This window comes from Syngnathus acus, chromosome 2 (genome assembly GCF_901709675.1).
Source record: "Syngnathus acus chromosome 2, fSynAcu1.2, whole genome shotgun sequence".
Lineage (NCBI taxonomy): Eukaryota > Metazoa > Chordata > Actinopteri > Syngnathiformes > Syngnathidae > Syngnathus > Syngnathus acus.
In genome coordinates this window covers 902407-921392 of record NC_051088.1, presented here as the reverse complement: position 1 = coordinate 921392, position 18986 = coordinate 902407, and the positions used below count along the sequence as shown (strand labels likewise).

The window sequence follows — 18986 nt, the reverse complement described above, 5'->3', positions numbered from 1 at the left end:
ATATATATATTTTTTTTTTCAGTAAATTGCTGATCCGAACAACCAATGATTTATAAAGGAAAATCTTGAAAATGATCAGGGGTGCCCAAACCTTTGCATACGACTGTAGATAGATAGTTTTAACAGAGTTAATGATTCTAGTCAACATTTCAACATAATCATATGATCAAAATAAATTGTCAACCCTAATACTACCTACAGTTCTCCCCACTGTCTACATGTGTTGATTTTAAATCTGATGAAAACGTCTAGAAAGTTACACATACCTTTCCATTAAATGTGCATTTATAGTTTAAATGAGGCCACCCGGCCAGACCGCTGTGGTTTTCAAGTGGGCGGAGCAATTGTGTTAGAAGTGCAACAGGTGGGTAAATTATCACAATACATATACAATAAGGGAAAGAACTCACTGTGTTGTGCCCTCCAAACGTGGACATTTTAAAAACAACACGGAGGATAGTGGTAAGTGGTAACCTGTAATTTGTGTTTCAAATCTGTTTCATTGTGTCAAAACAGGAAAATTGCTAAGCATGTTGTTACAATAACCACTGTATTCTGTTCTAATGTAAACTACCGCTTAACTTTTGATGACATTGTGGCAGACTTTAGAACCATGCATTTCATCCAGCAGGCATGCAGTTGGGGGTGTGTTTATAATTTTGCACATATTGTTTATTTTCTTATTCACTTGTGTCTTTACAAACTTGTTGGTAGTCTATGATGAAAGACCTGCGCTTCTGACTTCGGCCACAGAATTTCACTTTTACTTTTGCTCAGTAATTTGTTGACAAACCATATCATTGTGATATAGAAAGGAAAATATAGCACTGCGAACCACAAAGAAAAAAATTTATTAAAAAAAGTAGAAATGTGAAGATTCGGCAATCTCTTGGGAAAAGTGTCCATGCAACATTGTCAGAATTTTTACTTTGCTTGGGTCTCAAATTCTCACAATTATTTTCACTTGCTAGTTCAGAAAACTGATTGATCATTGGTTAAGCTAATGCTTCTCACATTTCCCTGTCTTAGAAAAAGTCAAGAGTAACATGAAAAAAGCCTATTGAAAATATATAGAAATATGCTTGCAATATGATGACAACTTGTTCAACCATTTTGCATGTAGAATTTGACGAATTAATGCTGAAAATGTGGGGTGTGACACAATTCAAGAGAGACCAATACATATTAAAAGAAAATTTTGCTCATCAAGAAATCACTTCATTTGAATAGCAAATCAATGGTTTTCAGGAGCCTTTTTTATTTGATTTACCCCAGGGACACAAGGGTTTTATTAAAGAATAAAAATACAACAATATACTAACACAGCGGTTGAATGTAGGGTTGCAGCAATACATAGAATATTTCAATATTCAAGCGTCCTACTGAATATTCTATAGAATAATCATGTATTTGCGTAATGAACACTTATCAAAAACAAAGCATGAAATGCAAAAAGGCTTCAACTGCCTTTGTGCAACTTTACTTGTGCAGCTTGTGTGAAACATAATACACGTGCATTAAAGGTAATAAAGTGTAAACACCTCAATTGGTTAACAATATTTTATTAAATATTTCTGTTAGCATTTAAATGATTCACTTACGTAATAGTTGTTGTGCAATATGTGACACGACCGACACATGAACAAGAACATTAGAGTCATGAAGCGTGTCGACACATTGGGCAAACTGTATTGATACTGTGTTCGCACTGTGTCACTCTGTTGCTCAAAACTGCTGGATCTTACATGATTACACTGCATGCAATTATATATAGTACAATAGTTCTGCTTGTAGTTCAAGTTTAAACTAGCCTGCTTCTGTTTTAATCTAAGTTTTAAATATCTTTGAAATAGACTGTCAGTAAATTTCAAATTGGAGTGAAAGTGTGATTGTGGACTTGGAGAAGGCATTCGACTGTGTCCCTCTGGGAGTTCTGTGCGGGGTGCTTTGGGAGTATGGGGTACCGAATGCTAGGGTGTTAAGGGTGTTTTGGTCCCGTATAGAATGATGATTATTGATAGAACTCACGCAGCTGGTGGTCTAACACATCACAAGAAAACATTAAAAAAATTACAAATTGTGCAAAACAGAGCAGCAAGAACAGCCCTGCATTGCAATTATAGAACAAACATAATAGTTATGCATGATCATTTGGGCTGGGTATTGGTTAAGAATAGATTACTTTATTCACTGACGGTTTTTCTTTAAAAACATTCTAAAAACAAAAACGCGATCAATCATATATAATAAGTTATATTATAGTTCCGATAGACATAGCCATGAAACTAGACATGCTACTAGAGGTAAGTTTACACTACCAACAGTGAAAACAAATGCAATTAAACAAATGGTAACCTAGCGATGAATCAATGGAAAAAATTAACACATAGTATAACACAAGAAAATAGTAAAATCATGTTTAAAAAGTTAATTAAAGAGTATATGTTAGCTATGGATATATAATGAAGGATAAGTATAAGCGTATAACATCTTAGAACAGAAACAGTTCTTTGTAAGTTATAATGTTGCCGTCAAGTCTGTATTTGTTCTGGGCCAGATTGACGTGGAAATTATGATGGTAAAGTATATATAATATTGGGCTGTTGAGGCGGTGTAAGGTATGTGAAGGGGAAAAAAAACTATTGAATGAGTAACAAATGTATTATGTAAATTGCCTGAGGGAGCTGTGTTGTCTGCTTAGTGCAGTGGTTCCCAAACTTTTGCAGGCTGGCGCCCCCTTTGGCTCCCCAGTGAATTCCTAGCGCCCCCCCCCCAAGGCACACATGGAAACAAACACCTCTTTCTTGATATTTGGTTTGCTGCAATTTGAAAAGAGAAAGGTTAAACACAAATGTGTATTTCACAAATAAAACCCAATTTAGTATTTAGTAAACCAATTTATTTTTTAGCAGTTTTAACTGTTTCAGCAACATAGAATCGTAAATTCCACCAGTAACCTTCATTGTCTCACACGTAATATTAATGGGATGGATGTGCTTGGTGCAGGGACATAAGCTTCTCAACATCAGGCTGGAACTCACTAAGAAGAAGTCGTAGATCCCCGCGGTCAGTAATTTTCAGTCGGTTTCTTTGCTTGGAAAAAAGCAAGGTGACTGCACTGAAGCCCAATATCATTACCATTACGTTGAATTAGTGGGAGCACTGAGTTTGTTTCTCAGAAACGAGCCGGTCCCATCTAGACGTAATCGGAGACAATGACACCCGAAGTGATTTAAGGTTTGTCTTTTATTGCAGGATGCTTGGTCTCCATGTGTTGAAGCAGTTTTGAATGCTTCACTGCCTGGTTAGTTAGCCTGTCGCCACATATTAGCTTTGCGGGCTCGACTGGGGAAACATGTCACGTGACCGGGACGAGTGTCTTGACCTGAATTAATTGATCGTCGATAAAAAAAAAATTCTGTGCGGCTTGGCGGCCCGGTACCAAGTGACCCATGGACCGGTACCGGTCCGCGGCCCGGTGGTTGGGGACCACTGCCCTAACCAGCTCAACACAACACGGCGCGTTCTGGCGAGTCCCCAATTTCATGTTGACTTGAACTCAAGATGATGTTGACCGCCAGAATGCGGTTTTTATTATAAGATAAAATTCTGAACATTACAAGCTTGAAATTACAAACCTGAGCTTTTGCTTTTGTAGTCTATGCTGTCGGATCTGACTGGGCCAGAGCGGCGTGTTGTGTACAAATCGACTGCCGCCCCCCTACCGCCCCCCTACCGCCCCTTTCTTCCGCACCGCCCCCCCAGATCTTTCCACCGCCCCCAGGGGGGCGGTACCGCCCACTTTGGGAACCACTGGCTTAGTGTGTTGTGTAACTATGTATCTTTATTTTAGTTTTGTTAAGTTATGAATGTGACTGTGTTGTATTTGACTATGTGAAGAATGGTTAAGGGACCCCAGGAAGAGTAGCGCTGGCATTGCCAGAGCTAATGGGGATCCTAAATAAAACAAACAAAACAAACAAAGCTAACTCAGACTAACTTTCAAACCCATGTGTACTATTAAAAACTATTGATTCTGTACTTCCTCTCCATGTACTTCCTTATCGCGGTGGAGGGGTTTGTGTGTCCTAATGATACTAGCAGACAAGTTGTCTCGGGCTTCATGCCCCTGGCAGGGTCACCCATGGGAAAAGGGTAATAAGTGAGGGGTCAGACAAAGCACAGCTCACAGATTCCTTATAAGGATTGAGAATACTGGACCTAGTTTTCCCTTGCCCGGATGCGGGTCACCGGGGCCCCTCTCTGGAGCAAGGCCTGGAGGTGTGGCTTGAAGGCGAGCTTTTGGTGGCCGGACCTGCACCCATGGGGCCTGGCTGGAAACAGCCCAAAAAAGAAATGTGGGTCACACTTTCCATGGGCTCACCACCTGTGGGAAGGGCTAAAGGTGTCAGGTGCGCAGTGAGCTGGGCAGCGGCCAAGGGCAAAGACCTTTGGCTACAGAAGCTGGCTCTAGGGACGTGGAATGTCACCTCTCTGGCAGGAAAGGAGCCCAAGCTGGTGTACGAGGCCAAAAAGATCCAGTTAGACCAGGGGTCTGCAACCTGTATTATCAAAAGAGCCATTTTGCCCCCTCTTCTACCCAAAAAATCATCCGAATCCGCAAAGAATAACAGCGCTTGTAAATTTTTTCATCTTTTATTTATTTTACCGGTCCTCTTTGGGATTTTTTGCTCAGCCTGCAATCAACGGTCTGATAAGAGTCTGAAATAAATGTATAATAATTGCTTTTTAAATGCTAATGTTCTTGCCTATTTAATATGACAACTGTGTCTGAAATTTGCTGCAGATCTTCCTCATGTCGGGTCTACAACTTACTTACTTGAAATTTTAAAATTAGCTGGCATCAACTCTAGGATAACGGCCCAACAAAAAAAAAACAATAACATGAATAAAAATTACCGTAATTTCACAACCAAAGGGCGCACCATACTGAAAGGCGCATTGTTAGGGTTTGCAGAATATCTTCATCGTATGATTATGTTGGAATGTAACCTGTAATAATTTACCTAGCTTGTCCTGTCTTACCAAAAGTAGTAGACCAAAGTGCTAAGATCTTTTCACCTGATTGACTAGCTGCAGAGGGAGCAATCAAAGTTGCTTTGTTTCCACAAAGTCGTAAAAGGCCCCCTGCTATGCTTTGATCAGCAGGGGAGCGGCTTCACCCCATCCTGTGTTCCCGCACGCCCACTTTCAACCCCACTGTGTTTCTTCTCAATAAATATGCACCTGATGAGGCCTGACTTCAGACTTCATTCGACCATCGCTGTAAGCACAGCGACGAGTGAACTCTCCGCCTGCAGGTGTTTGAAACGACTAACTTGTCTCCAGTGTGGTTCTTGCAAAATAAGTTAGAGTGAGCACTACCCTAACACGCATTCTCGGTTATGTGTGCCATTACTGTATTTAACACACACATAGGGCGCACCGGAGTCAAATTCCTTGTTTGGCATGCTCAAACTTAGCAAATAAAGATTGATTCTGATTCTGATCATAGGGCCCCTGTAATTTGGTCTAGGAAGAAGACAACCCGTTCAAATTTGCCACACTACCTGAACAGACCCCCAGGAAGACAGAGAAGAAGTCAGTCAATGTCCAGGACTCACCGTTCTCAAAGTGGGAGGGGGACACAAATTCTCACAGGGCCACTGTGAGGATTTGTTCCCCCCTGTAACTTGGGCTGAGAAGGAGGCAACCTGTTCAAATTTGCCACACTACCTGAACAGACCCAAGACGTGATTTTTGCGGATTTAGTCCCCTGTAACTTGGGCTGAGAAGGAGGCAACTAACTTGTTCAAATTTGCCACACTACCTGAACAGACCCCCAGGAAGACAGAAAAGAAGCCAGTCGATGTCCAGGACTCACCGTTCTCAAAATGGGAGGGGGGTCACAAATTCTCACAGGGCCGCTGTGAAGATTTGTTCCCCCCTGTAACTTGGGCTGGGAAGGAAGCAACCTGTTCAAATTTGCCACATTACCTGAAAAGACCCCCAGGAAGACAGAAAAGAGTCAGTCGATGTCCAGGACTCACCGTTCTCAAAGTGGGAGGGGGACACAAATTCTCACAAGGCCGCTGTGAGAATTTGTTCCCCCCTGTAACTTGGGCTGGGAAGGAGGCAACCTGTTCAAATTTGCCACACTACCTGAACAGACCCCCAGGAAGACAGAAAAGAGTCACTCGATGTCCAGGACTCACCGTTCTCAAAATGGGAGGGGACACAAATTCTCACGGGTTGACATTGATATAGACTTCCTGTTGCAATTTTTATCCCCCCTCCCCACCACCTGTCACTTTGCTTGGGACAAAAGGAGCCTTCAGAACTGAAATTCTGTCTCAATCATTCATTCAAATCAATTCACTCAAATCATTCTCGTTATGAATGATTTCATCACAAAACGCTTTTTCTTAAATGAACACTTTTTACATTGCTGTAATGTCAGCATTTCATTATAATGCACTGTCATTTTAATGCAAAAATAATAAATGCAACAATATTAAGTTGCTTTGAAAATACCTGAATAATAAAAATGGATGAATGACGATCACAATTAAGTATAACGTCTCCTTTGTAATATATACTCCTTGTAGCATGTAATGCTCCCCAAAAAGTGGACCTCCTTTGCATCGAGCTTTATGCAAAGAGCTCACGTAATTATATCGTTGTGAGGTGTATTTTTGCCGGGCCCCTGTCTCTGTATGTTTCCCTTACAAGGCCGGGGCCAATGCAGCGGGTTGAGCATAGGTTATTTGTGCTGGATAGGGAGGTTTAGTTTCAGTAATGTATAGGTACGACCTAGAATATAGAATGGCCAGTTGTTCGTGACCAGAAAAGAACGCGGAGATGGCCTTGTAAGGACGGCGGAATAACAAGTGAACTTAGACTCAAACCGCAGCTGTTAGGCAGAGCGATGAGATCATGAGTCTCGCCAGGTATAAAGCATGGGGACTGGAAGACGGGGGGGGGGGGGGGGGGGGCAGTCATTCATTCTGACGTCGGTTGAATAAAATCTTTTCCCAATCAGCCGTGGGTCACTGAAGTTTTCCTTCTCTGAGCCAGCCACCTTCCACCAAGTGTTTTTGGAGACCAGCCGAGCAACGAAGACAATTCACCACAGTCGCTTTTTGGTGAAGTGAATGAATGTTCCGTCTGTACGATTGGAACGCACCTCGTGTCAACGGCAGAACGCGAATGAACTTAAAGAAATAAAATGAAATAAACCCTTTCTAAAAATGAAAATTGACTGACGCAAACGTGTGTTCTTCGTGTTTTTATTGAAAACAACGTAGTGCTGTCGCTGTACGGCATCGGTTTTTCGCTTTCCACCGCTTTCCAAACAAGGTGTGCGCGGCAGGGGAAACAAATCTTCACGGGGGAACCTACTTTGGCACAACACCTGCTGACGCGCCCCTGCAGCCACACGTGTCACGGCTCCGCTCTGCTCTTGCCATGCAAACCAGCTGACGCACCCCTGCAGCCAAGCGCGAGGGCATCCGCATAAAACATTTATAATTTTAGTCTCAAACACTTTATTGTATTTTTAAACATTTTAAAGTGTAAACGTGTCACGGCTCCGCTCTGCCCTTGCCGTGCTGACCAACTGACGCACCCCCGCATCCCAGCGTGAGGGCATCTGCACAAGACTTTTATAATTTTATTTTTCAACACTTTATTGTACTTTTAAACACAATTGTGTATTTACATACTTTTCAAATAGCTTAATAAAGCTTACTATGCCCTTCCGCTTCGATGACGCGCTCGCTGACCAGCTCGTCAGCTTGCCTCGTCGTCCTGCTCTGCAGTCATTCTAGCCCTCCTTGTCTCCTTTAAACTTTATGTGAGCCGGTGTTGCATTTGGTTGTCCTGCCTCGTTCGTGACAAAAGGAAGTGCAAATCAGAGATGCTGCCGATTCTGCTGATGCGAACGAAGTGGAAGAGTGTATACGTAGCGCGACTGCGAGAGGCTGAGCTAAAGTGTGGGTAGAACTGCTCTTCCAGTTCTAAGCCAATCAGTGGCAAGGATAGAGATCAACATGTTCCCATTGGTCTCGTCTCCTATACCGGCTAATAGTGTGCTGTAAACAGTGACGTGCGGTGAGGTTCATGACTGGGGAGGCACTGACGTTTGGATATGTAATCCTCCATTGTAAAACGAAATGTAAAAACGGAAGAAAAAAATAAAACGAATGTAAATCGAAACAAATGGACGACTGCTCCTCAGTTGTTCACTGTAAATTTGAACTGGAGATCTCTTATTCTACAGGTAGGTGCATGAAGCATCCCGGGATCACTAGCACCCCCTGCCATAAGGCTGGAGAACCTTTTTTTGTAGCCTCCGTAAGATATCTTTTCAAAGCCGTTTTGTTCATTTCAAGAAACACGACGTTACAGACAGATGACAAAAAACACAAGATATTATATACACCAGCTTAACTACGGAGATTAATTAATATAGCCACAGTGTTTGAACACTTAAACAGCGACATAAAAACAGAGAGCAGTTCAGTCATAGCCTGTCAACATAGGCAGCCGTGTGATTACGCAATCCTCAGAGGAGGCTAGACAGGACGTTGGCTCCTCCGAGCGAATCGTCTTCGGTTTTAAAATAACTATAAAAATTCTGCGATTTTGGTTCAAAATGATTATTGAAATTAAAAGGAAAATGACTTTTCATAAAAAATATTGAATTTGGTTTTCCCCTTCTCATGATGGCAGGGGAGGCATAGCGATCCAAGTGAGGCGATGCATCGAATATCTCCGCAATATTTGTTTTCATAAAAACCCGCGATGCACCGCACAATAGTAGTCTCTCTCTCTCTCTCTCTCTCTCTCTCTCTCTCTCTCTCTCTCTCTCTCTCTCTCTCTCAACATGTAATGAGTGAGGACTTACGTGATGAGCATCGATTGATTCTCACGATCTGTGGAAAAAGCACATTTTGAACTTAAGTTATTTGCATTTTTCTGATTCTCAAAACGTGTGAAAAGGTTTTGTGAAGGTGCTTATCAGTAACTACAACTGACAGTTAAAGTAATTTTCTATATAGGCATGCTTGATTCTAAGTTTCACATCACTCTTTCCAGTGAACAGCTATTCAAAATCTATTTTCTTCTCTTAAAATTCAGCATTTCTATATGCATGAGTCCTGATTTCAATGTTACCAATTAGTCAAGACAATGAGCAGCTTTTTAAAAGTCCTTATATACTGCAGAATACAGATGAGTTTTGGTGTTACACATCAGTCACTACAGTGGAAAACTATCCAAAAGTTGATTTGTTGCTTGATGAGCTCGAGTCAAAGTTGCACTTAAGTCACACCAATGTCCAGTGATTCAAAATGTATTTTATTTTAAATGCTTGAGTCTGTACATTCTGTGCAGAATTATAAGGCAAGTGCATATTTTGACTATATACTGTAGTCATTTTTAAGCATGTTGTCCAACTCCATGCTGTATATACTTGAATGCTTACTCAATACAAGCATATCAAGTGATGTGTATTTGCGTTATGAGGAATGGTGGGGCCTCAGCAGACCAACACCCTATATCACAGTGTGCATAATTATTAGGCAGATTGTTTTCCTCAGGCAAATGGGGGGGGGGAAGAGATTTAGGTGACCTGAAAAGTCAAAAAATTTAAAAAGTCAGAGGGATGCAGCACTTTTGAAATTGCTAAGATATTGGGTCGTGACCACAGAACCATCAAAGTTTCGTTGCAAATCAGTGGCGGGCCGTGCGTTTCACACATAGGCCTTCAGTAGTGCTCCGTCTGAATCAATCTAACCCTCAATAACTATTTTATGGCTATAAAACTTCTATTGCAGGTACAGCTGCAACACACATAAAAAAAGAACATAAAAAATAACCTGATAAAATTGCAACATTATTTCGGAATATAGCAACATTTTACTCACCAAAAATCCTGATGATTTGTACACAAAATCCATCCTCCTTTCTTTACTCAAGAAGATTTCAATAACTCTGTTGTGCAGATTATCCGTGCGTTTCAGTGCCATCAAGAAGTCCTTTTCTATCGCCATCGAAGCTAATGCTGAAAGTTGAGCTTGCCCTGTCGTATTTCTGGCACAAGTTTTAATTTGCTTTAGGTCTGAGAATGTCCGTTCAACAGAAACAGTGGACACGGGGATGGTCACCGCCAAACACACAAAACAATTACACAGTCTATCAGTCTTAAAAGATTTCCCTATTTTTCTTCACCATTTCGTTGTGGAGCTCCGTTTCCCTGCGTACTTGCTCGCTTAGCTGTAGATCCATTCTGGTTTCCCCAAAAGTTTTGGAAAGTGTCCCAGCAGTGCTTTGATGCCTCGTTGCTGCTTTGATTAGGCAAGTCAAATTTACAAATCCATTGTGGCTCCAAACACCATGTTGATCAGTGGCAAATAACAAGCACTCCCAGCAATACAATTTTGAAGCGTTCCTCGGAGGCTGTGAGCCAGTAGTACCGCTTGTAATTAGGAGACTGAAAGTGGCGGACAAATCCTTTTCCAAGTTGTGACAGGCTTGCGACCTTGCTTAAAGGTGACCTGCTTTTCTTGAAAAGTCCGTCTTGAAATGGCTTTGATAGTAAATCTGTAACCAAATCCCTTTCTTTTCCTCCTTCAGCCATAGTGGGTTGACAAAACAGCGATTAAATCAACACGCAGCTCGCTACACATACAGTTTGCTCGCTCTGGCTCGTACACTCTCTGACTATCCAATCAAAGCGTGTGAATACGCTTGACGTTTCCGTACGCGTGCTAGAAGGCCTTGGTGTCGCCAACTCAAAATCTGATTGGTTGACGCGACAGTCTGATCGACATTTATTTTATGCTACAGGGCCAGCAGAACTGATTGTGAGGGCCTCCAGGCAAATTTCTTTGACGCTGGCAACAAATAGTGGCTGAAATGTGATTGGTTAAATTCTTAAATATGAAGATACACGTCTGGAAGCAGTGCAACCAGGGGGCTCGCAATGAAAGGAAGCGGACAGACCATTTGGAATTATTTAATACATATTAAATACATTTTAATTAAATTTTGTCCATGAATACATATTAAATTAATACGTATTCATGGACAAAATATAATTAACCACTGTTGCAAATAGTCAACAAGAAATGTGTTAAGGAAAAAAGATGCACCTTAACTGCCAACAATTTGAGAAGACATAAAGTTACCAGGAACCCATTATCCTTCAGTGCTACCATATTTTTCAACTTAAATCTACCTGGAGTGCCCAGAAGTACCAGGTGTTTAGTGCTCAGAGACATAGCCAAGGTACTGAAGGCTGACACCTGATCACCACTGAATAAGACATACACATTGAAGCGGCAAGACTGGGCCAATATCATAAGACAGATTTTTCAAAGCTCTTATGGACAGCTGAGATGAGAGTGACTCTTGACAGACCAGCTGGACCCATGGCTGGTTCAGTAGCGGCCACAGAGCTCCACTTCAAATTAAATGCCAGCAAGGTGGAGGCTGAGTACTGGTATGGGCTGGTATGATTAAAGATGAGCTGGTTGCACCTTTTTGATTTCAAAGTGGACTTAAAATTAACACTAAAATTCAAATTCAAATTAACCAACTGCCAGTTTTTAGAAGAAACTTTCTTCAAGCAGTGGTACAGAAAAAAGTTGGCATCTTTCAAGAAGACCATGAATTTTATGCAGTAAAATATTCCATTGTACTCCACTGTGTGGCTTGCTGGTAAAGGCCTTAAAGAGTGCTGTTACCTGTTCTATGGTTTAATAGGTACATAGAAACCCTTAAGGCAGAGACGGGACAGACGCTCGTTCATGTCAAGAAGGAACATACTTTATTGTGTTCCCCTCCCCCAGCAACATATAACCCTCACAACGGTTCCTACCCCGCCTATTACTACATCCCCCCTTCTCAATGGGAAATAATCTTTGCGTAGAAAATTAGTACAACAGATTAGTTCCCCAACAACTTGCTGAAAAAGGTGAAATGTTTTACAACTCAATACCATCCCAATATACGAACCCAGTGGCAACACCCTAACTACGAAATAATTGGTATTACCAAATCTGACAGCCCAGACCCTGAAGTGAAACATGTGAACTCAAGTAACATAGTCTTTAAAGTACTCTGGGGCCTTCCTGACGCGAGAAGGATAGCGTCTCTCAGGTTCTGGTGAACCAGAGGGTACAACAGGAGAGACCGGTCTTTTCAGAGACTCTGTAGGGTTGCTTTCCCCCACATCAGGGACAGTGATGGGAGGTTCTGGAGCCACAGGTGTGCGTGAGAGATGATACCTGTTTCTCCGGAGATGTCCCCCAGACGCTTCTACGATGTAGGACCTTGGTGTGTTCGCTGTGGACACTACAGTACCTCTCTGTTGCATGTCCTGGACCCACACATGGTCTCCAGGTTGTAAGGCAGGCAAGGTGTGAGCTCTATGTCGTTTGTCAAAATTCAGTCTTTGTTTTTGTCTGTAGCTCCGCTCCTTCCTCCTCACCTTTTCCAAATCCGCTCCCTTTGGAACGAGCTGAGAGGGAATGACCGGAACAGTAGTACGTATTCTACGCCCCATTAGCAGTTCAGTTGGACTACAACCATTTGCTAAAGGTGCGGCACGGTAAGCCATCAAAGCTAAGTAGGGATCACTGGACTTTTTCAGTAGACATTTGACAGTCCTTATTGCCCGCTCCACCTCCCCATTACTCTGCGGGAAATGTGGACTGGATGTGACATGTGAAAACCCCCACATCCGTGCAAACCCATTGAACTCTTCAGATGCAAATTGCGGACCATTATCGGAGCGTACAACCTCAGGTATACCATGTCGAGCAAAAATAGATTTACAGTGGGTTATTACAGCGGCTGAAGTTGTACACGAAAGCTTGGCTACCTCACAAAACCTTGAAAAGTAATCCACAACCGCAAGATACTGGTTTTTACCGAACTGAAACAAATCTACCCCTACCGTACACCATGGTCTTGAAGGAAACTCAGTTCCTAACATTGACTCTCTGTTGTGAACTCGCTCACGGGCACATGTGTCACACGTCTCAATGAGTTGCTTTAAATCTTTGCTAAGACCTGGCCACCACACAGATTGTTTCGCACGTTCTCTGCACTTGGTAATTCCTAAGTGACCTTCGTGAAGTTTGTTTAGCATTTCATCTCTGAGTGTTTTTGGAATGACCAGCCTACAGCCCAATAACAACAACCCATTCTGAACAGTCAGTTCACCTGCAAAAGGGAAATATGGCATAAAAGTATTTTCAATCGAAAACTTGTCTGGCCAACCACTTACACAGAACCGCTTAAGCTGTCGCAAAATGTCATCTTTGTCCTGATGAGACTGAATCTCTTTAAGTCTCTTCTCAGTTGCAGGGAGGCTGGCCACTACGGTGTCGGCGTAGAGGTTGATCTCTTCCTCCCGCAGACTGTCCCCCGAAGACGTCACCGGTGCTCTTGATAGAACATCAGCTGTTGCGATGTCTTTGCCAGCCACATGGGATATGGTGAATGAAAATCTCATGAGACGCATTTTCAGGCGTTGTATACGTGGAGGTAGTTCGTCCAGATTTCTCGCGCCAAGTAGAGGGACTAGAGGTTTGTGGTCAGTTTGAACGAGAAAGTCCTTTCCAATCAAAAACTCTGCAAACCTCTCACATGCCCACGTTGTGGCTAGCGCTTCCTTCTCAATTTGCGCGTAGCGCTGCTCCGTGGTGCTCAATGCGCGTGATGCATATGCCACTGGTTTCCAGTCCATACTGCTTGTTTTCTGCAACAATACAGCACCCAGTCCATAAGAAGATGAATCTGCTGAGACTAGCGTATCAGCTGAAGGATCATACAATGCCAGCCCAGGAGGTGTTGTCAAGTCCATCTTTATGCTTTCAAAAGCCTGTATCTGCTGAGGTCCCCATGACCACATGTTCGTTTTTCTTAACAGATCTCTGAGTGGACGTGTCTTTTCTGCTAAGTGTGGCAAAAACTTGCCCAGGTGATTTGCCATTCCGAGAAATCTTCTCACCTCGGAAATGTTGGTTGGTTCCTTCATGGCTTTCACTGCATTTATTTTCTCTGGGTCGGGGCTAACTCCAGTTGCCTGAATGATCTGACCCAGGAACTTGATTTTAGTCTTTGAAAATTCACACTTATCATTAAGTGTCACGCCCGCGTCCCGTAGACAGGTGAGAGCTTCCCTTAGTCTTTTGTCGTGCTCTTCCTGATCCACTCCCCAGATGAGGACGTCATCCATCTGACACACTACTCCCTCCAGGCCTTCTAGGATTTGCTGCATGCGTTTCTGAAAGTGTTCTGGTGCCGAAGATAGTCCAAAGCACAGTCGATTGTAGCAATAGCGACCGAAAGGAGTGATAAAGGTTGTGAGCAGTGATGAGTCTACTGAAAGAGGAATCTGCCAGAAACCTGCATTGGCATCCAGTTTCGAAAATACCTTGGCACCTGAAAGCTGTCCAAGCGTGTTTTCAACAGAAGGTAGCTGGTGCCTTTCTCTCAAAACCGACTTATTCAGTTGAGTGAGGTCTGAACATATTCTCACTCGGTCACGTGCGGGCTTGGGAACCACCATCATAGGTGCACACCATTCTGTAGGCTGCTCCACCTTGGAGATGACTCCTTGTCGCTCGAGAAAGTTCCTCTTTAACCATTGGCAGTAAAGGGATAGAAATGCGTCGTGGAGTTGAGACGGAGAATGGTTGTGCTTCCGGCTTAAGTACAATATGGTATTCACCTTTCATGATTCCAAGCCCTGTGAATAGCTCCGGAAATTCCTGCTTGACTGTCTCTGTATTGTCCAAAGTAGCTGTATCAAGCCTAGCCACTAGCTGTAATGCAGTGGCTGCTTGTCTGCTCAGTAAAGCTGTACTTAGTCCGTCAACCACATAAATGACCTCCATTATGCTTTTGTCTCTTCTTTTCAGAGTCGCCGAAAACTTGCCTTTAACCTTTAACTGCGACCTGCCTGGCCCCATCAGCACTTTTCTGGTTTGCTTTAGTTCATTGAATTGTCCTTTCACATACATGCCAGCTGGAACTGCCGTCACATCCGCGCCTGTGTCAATTTTAAACACAGCGCTAGACTTGTCCATTTCTATTTCTGTCATCCACGGATCTGAAGATTCACAAGCCAATGAACCCAAAAATGAAACATCCTCTGAAGAAAAATCCTCTAATCTTTCTAGATGGACCTCATACATTTTCTTGGACCTGCACATTCTAGCAAAATGTCCCTTCTTTTTGCAATTATTGCATGAGGCATCTTTAGCCGGGCATTGCTGATAAGCGTGACCTTTTGTGTCTCCACATCTTGTGCACGGTCTGGTTTTGATGGAAAATCCAGGTTTCAGCTGCATTTTATGTTGTTTGGGTCTGGCGCCCCCTTGTGGTTTGATGCGTACACTATCAAGTTGAGTATTAACGACGTCTCCCTTGAAGTTTGTATTCAGCATTTCTTGTTGTTTCTTGACCATTTCACTCTGTCTGGCCTTTGTAACTGCTTTTTCTAATGTAAGCTCTGGATCCAGTTGCAACAGTTCTGACAAACGCTTGTCTCGAAGTCCAACTACAAGCCTATCTCTGACCATCTCATCGTGTAGTTGTCCATATCCACAGTGTTCAGCTAAACAATGAAGCGCGGTGATAAAGCTGTCTGCCGACTCGCCCATCTCCTGCTGCCGCTGATTAAACTTAGCTCTCTCAAAAATTATATTTCTCCGAGCAACAAAGTGAGCATCCAGTCTCTGCGTGACTCTGTGGTACTCACTCATTTGTTCTGGGGTGAGGTGGAGGGAAACCAAAATGTCCTCCGCTTCTTCTCCCATACTGTAGATCAGTGCATTCACTTGGTTCTCCTCCGCTTGAGTATCCAAACCTGATGCGATGCGAAACCTCTCAAAGCGTTTTATCCATTTGGGCCAGTCTTCTGCCTTGAACGTGAATTTGTCCGGTGGCATTACTCGATATTGCGCCATCTCCTCGAGCCTCGTTGTTTTCTTCCTCGTCTCCCTTAGCGTTAGCTCCTGCCTAGCCGTGCTAGCGGACTGAAGTTACTTTTATCACTTTCAACGTCCTGTCGTGCTTGGGACTTACTCTAGTCCAGTAGTCTCTTCGCTTCGACACTTTAGGATCCCACTCCTGACACCATGTTCTATGGTTTAATAGGTACATAGAAACCCTTAAGGCAGAGACGGGACAGACGCTCGTTCATGTCAAGACGGAACATACTTTATTGTGTTCCCCTCCCCCAGCAACATATAACCCTCACAACGGTTCCTACCCCGCCTATTACTACATTACCCACTTCTTCACCTAACCTGAAGTCTATTAAGTACGTAACATATAAACAACACATTGTTTGGGGACTAAACATGTTGACATTACTGTTTTTAATCTGCGCACATTAGATCCATCCATTCATTTTCTGTTCCGCTTGTCCCCACGGGGGTCACGGGCGTGCTGAAGCCCATCCCAGCAGTCATTGGGCAGTAGGCAGGGTACACCCTGAACTGGTTGCCAGCCAATCACAGGGCACACAAAGACTGGTGGGTCTCATCACCAAGGGCGACGAGACTCAGTACAGGTTGGAGGTTGACCTTCTGACCGCATGGTGCAGGGACAACAACCTCCTGCTGAACGTCAACAAGACCAAGGAAATTGTTGTTGACTTCCGGAAGGGTCACACCCAACACCTGCCGCTAACCATCGACGGTGCTGTGGTGGAGAGAGTGAGCAGCACCAGATTCCTGGGGGTGCACATCAGTGAGGACCTCTCCTGGTCCGCCAACACCGCATCACTGGCAAAGAAAGCTCAGCGCCGCCTGTACTTCCTGCGGAAACTCAGGCGAGCAAGTGCTCCTCCGGCCGTCATGACTACATTCTACCGTGGCACCATTGAGAGCGTCCTCTCCAGTTGTATCGCTGTCTGGGGTGGTAGCTGCACTGAATACAACATGAAGGCCCTGCAGCGCATAGTGAACACGGCTGGTAAGATTATTGGTGCTTCACTCCCCTCCCTGAAGGACATTTACACCTCCCATCTCACCCGCAAGGCGACCACGATTGTGAGTGATGTGAGTCACCCCGCTCACTCTTTGTTTGATCTTCTGCCCTCTGGGAAGAGGTACAGGAGCCTGCGCACCCGCACCACCAGACTCACCAACAGCTTCATTCTCCGGGCTATTAGGATCCTGAACTCTCTCCCCCCTTCTGCGCAGCGTCCTGTACTTTTGCGCTATATTCTGACTGTCTGTTGTATGCACACTTGCTCCATTTTTGCTCCTCTTATTTATTGTTATTTGTTTATTTATTATTTATTCATCACTTATTTATTCATTGTTTGTGCCTTCTTGTTTTTATTTTTTTTGTGTTGTTTACTTGTATGTATATTGTGTACTATGTCTTGTCACCGCGGGATAGTGGGAACGTTATTTCGATCTCTTTGTGTGTCTTGGCATGTGAAGAAATTGACAATAAAGCAGACTTTGACTTTTGACTTTGACTTTGAACAACCATTCGCACTTACACCTACGGGCAATTTGGAGTGCTCATTCATCCTACCATGCATGTTTTTCGCATGTGGGAGGAAACCGGAGAAAATCCACGCAGGCACCTGGAGAACATGCAAACTCCACACGCACCCTCTGAACTGTGAGGTGGACGTGCTAACCGTGCCACCTGCACATTAGATCATTCGTAAAAATAAATATCATTGAATGACAAAGTATACAGTAGATTTCTTTAAGTCTTTCTGACAGTTTTTTACCGGTCGGTTTACTACAACAGTATAACGTCGATGTGTCAAACTCAAGGCCCCGGGGCCAGGTCAAATTTTCCGGCAAAAGCAAATGATGTGCATCGGATCATGTTTGTTTTTTCCACATTGCAAATTGCTTTCATTTTTAAAAACAGACATTGCAAGCATTTTTTGTTATCAGAGTCAGAGTCAGCTTTATTGTCAATTCCTTCATGCTAAGACACACAAAGAAACCGAAATTTCGTTCCCCCTATCCCACGGTGACGAGACACAGCACACGATCAACACACAAGTAAAACAACGGGGGAGAGAGTTCAGGACCCCAACAGCCTGGAGATCACAAACTTCGCCAGTGGTGCAGTGCTGGCATCCCACAACAGAGTCCCGGCACCATTCGTCACGGATGTAGACGCACAGTCCACCTCCTCGCGATGTTCCCCCTCGTACAATGGCCCGGTCCGCCCGATAGCACGCCATCCGCTCCAGATGCACAGCAGTCACGCACTGTCCGGTCCGTAGAACTCAGCAGGCATGTTGATGTCCAGCGATCGAACGTTCGCCAGAAGAATGGAAGGCACGGCCGGGCGAGCTGGGTTGGCCGCCAGCCTGGCCCGGACGCCCAACCGGGGGAGGAATAGCAGGCGAGTCCGGCGACGCTCCAGGACGGAGCAGACCGAGCGCCTTTAATGTCCCCGCTTCAAAGTCCAGATCGCCACAAAACTCGCTTTCGCCGATGTCGAGCAGAACCAGCCCGCCGCACTTGTAGCACAACCCGGTACGACGAGACGAACACACAAAACTGTCGGACAAACCCACATTAAACGACAAAACAAAACACCGTTCGGGACAGAGAGAGGCCGCTGCGTGTGCACGCGCCGCCATCTTACTTCCGTATCAGTAACCCTATTAAAATAAACGTATTAATATTTTAACAGTTTTTGCTAGCCTCTGATTTCAAAACTAATTATTCATCAATTTGTTGTGTAGCCTACATGTTTATTTGGGTCCACAATCATAACAGCCCTCAGAAAGAAATCATATCTTGGCCCATGGCAAAATGAGTTTAACACCCCAGAATAATGATATCCTGAAATTATGGTTTTTAAGTGTTTGTGTGCCACCCTAATCCTGAAATTATGGTTTTTAAGTGTTTGTGTGCCACCCTAAGTGTCCCCATCTGGACACACCCTAGAAAAGATATCTGGAGGTGCCACTGGTT

At 43.8% G+C, this 18986-nt stretch overlaps 1 protein-coding gene across 1 annotated transcript in view; it reads right to left on the bottom strand.

Annotated features, from left to right (window-relative positions):
* LOC119119480 (myosin-7B-like) overlaps positions 1 to 18986 on the bottom strand; it is a gene marked incomplete at its 3' end in the record, with an annotated part of 180400 nt that overhangs the window by 132754 nt on the left and 28660 nt on the right. Inside the window, exon 5 of the mRNA XM_037245895.1 lies at positions 8909 to 8936. Coding sequence (XP_037101790.1) covers positions 8909 to 8936 — 28 coding nt within the window. The remainder of the gene's footprint in view (positions 1 to 8908; positions 8937 to 18986) is intronic.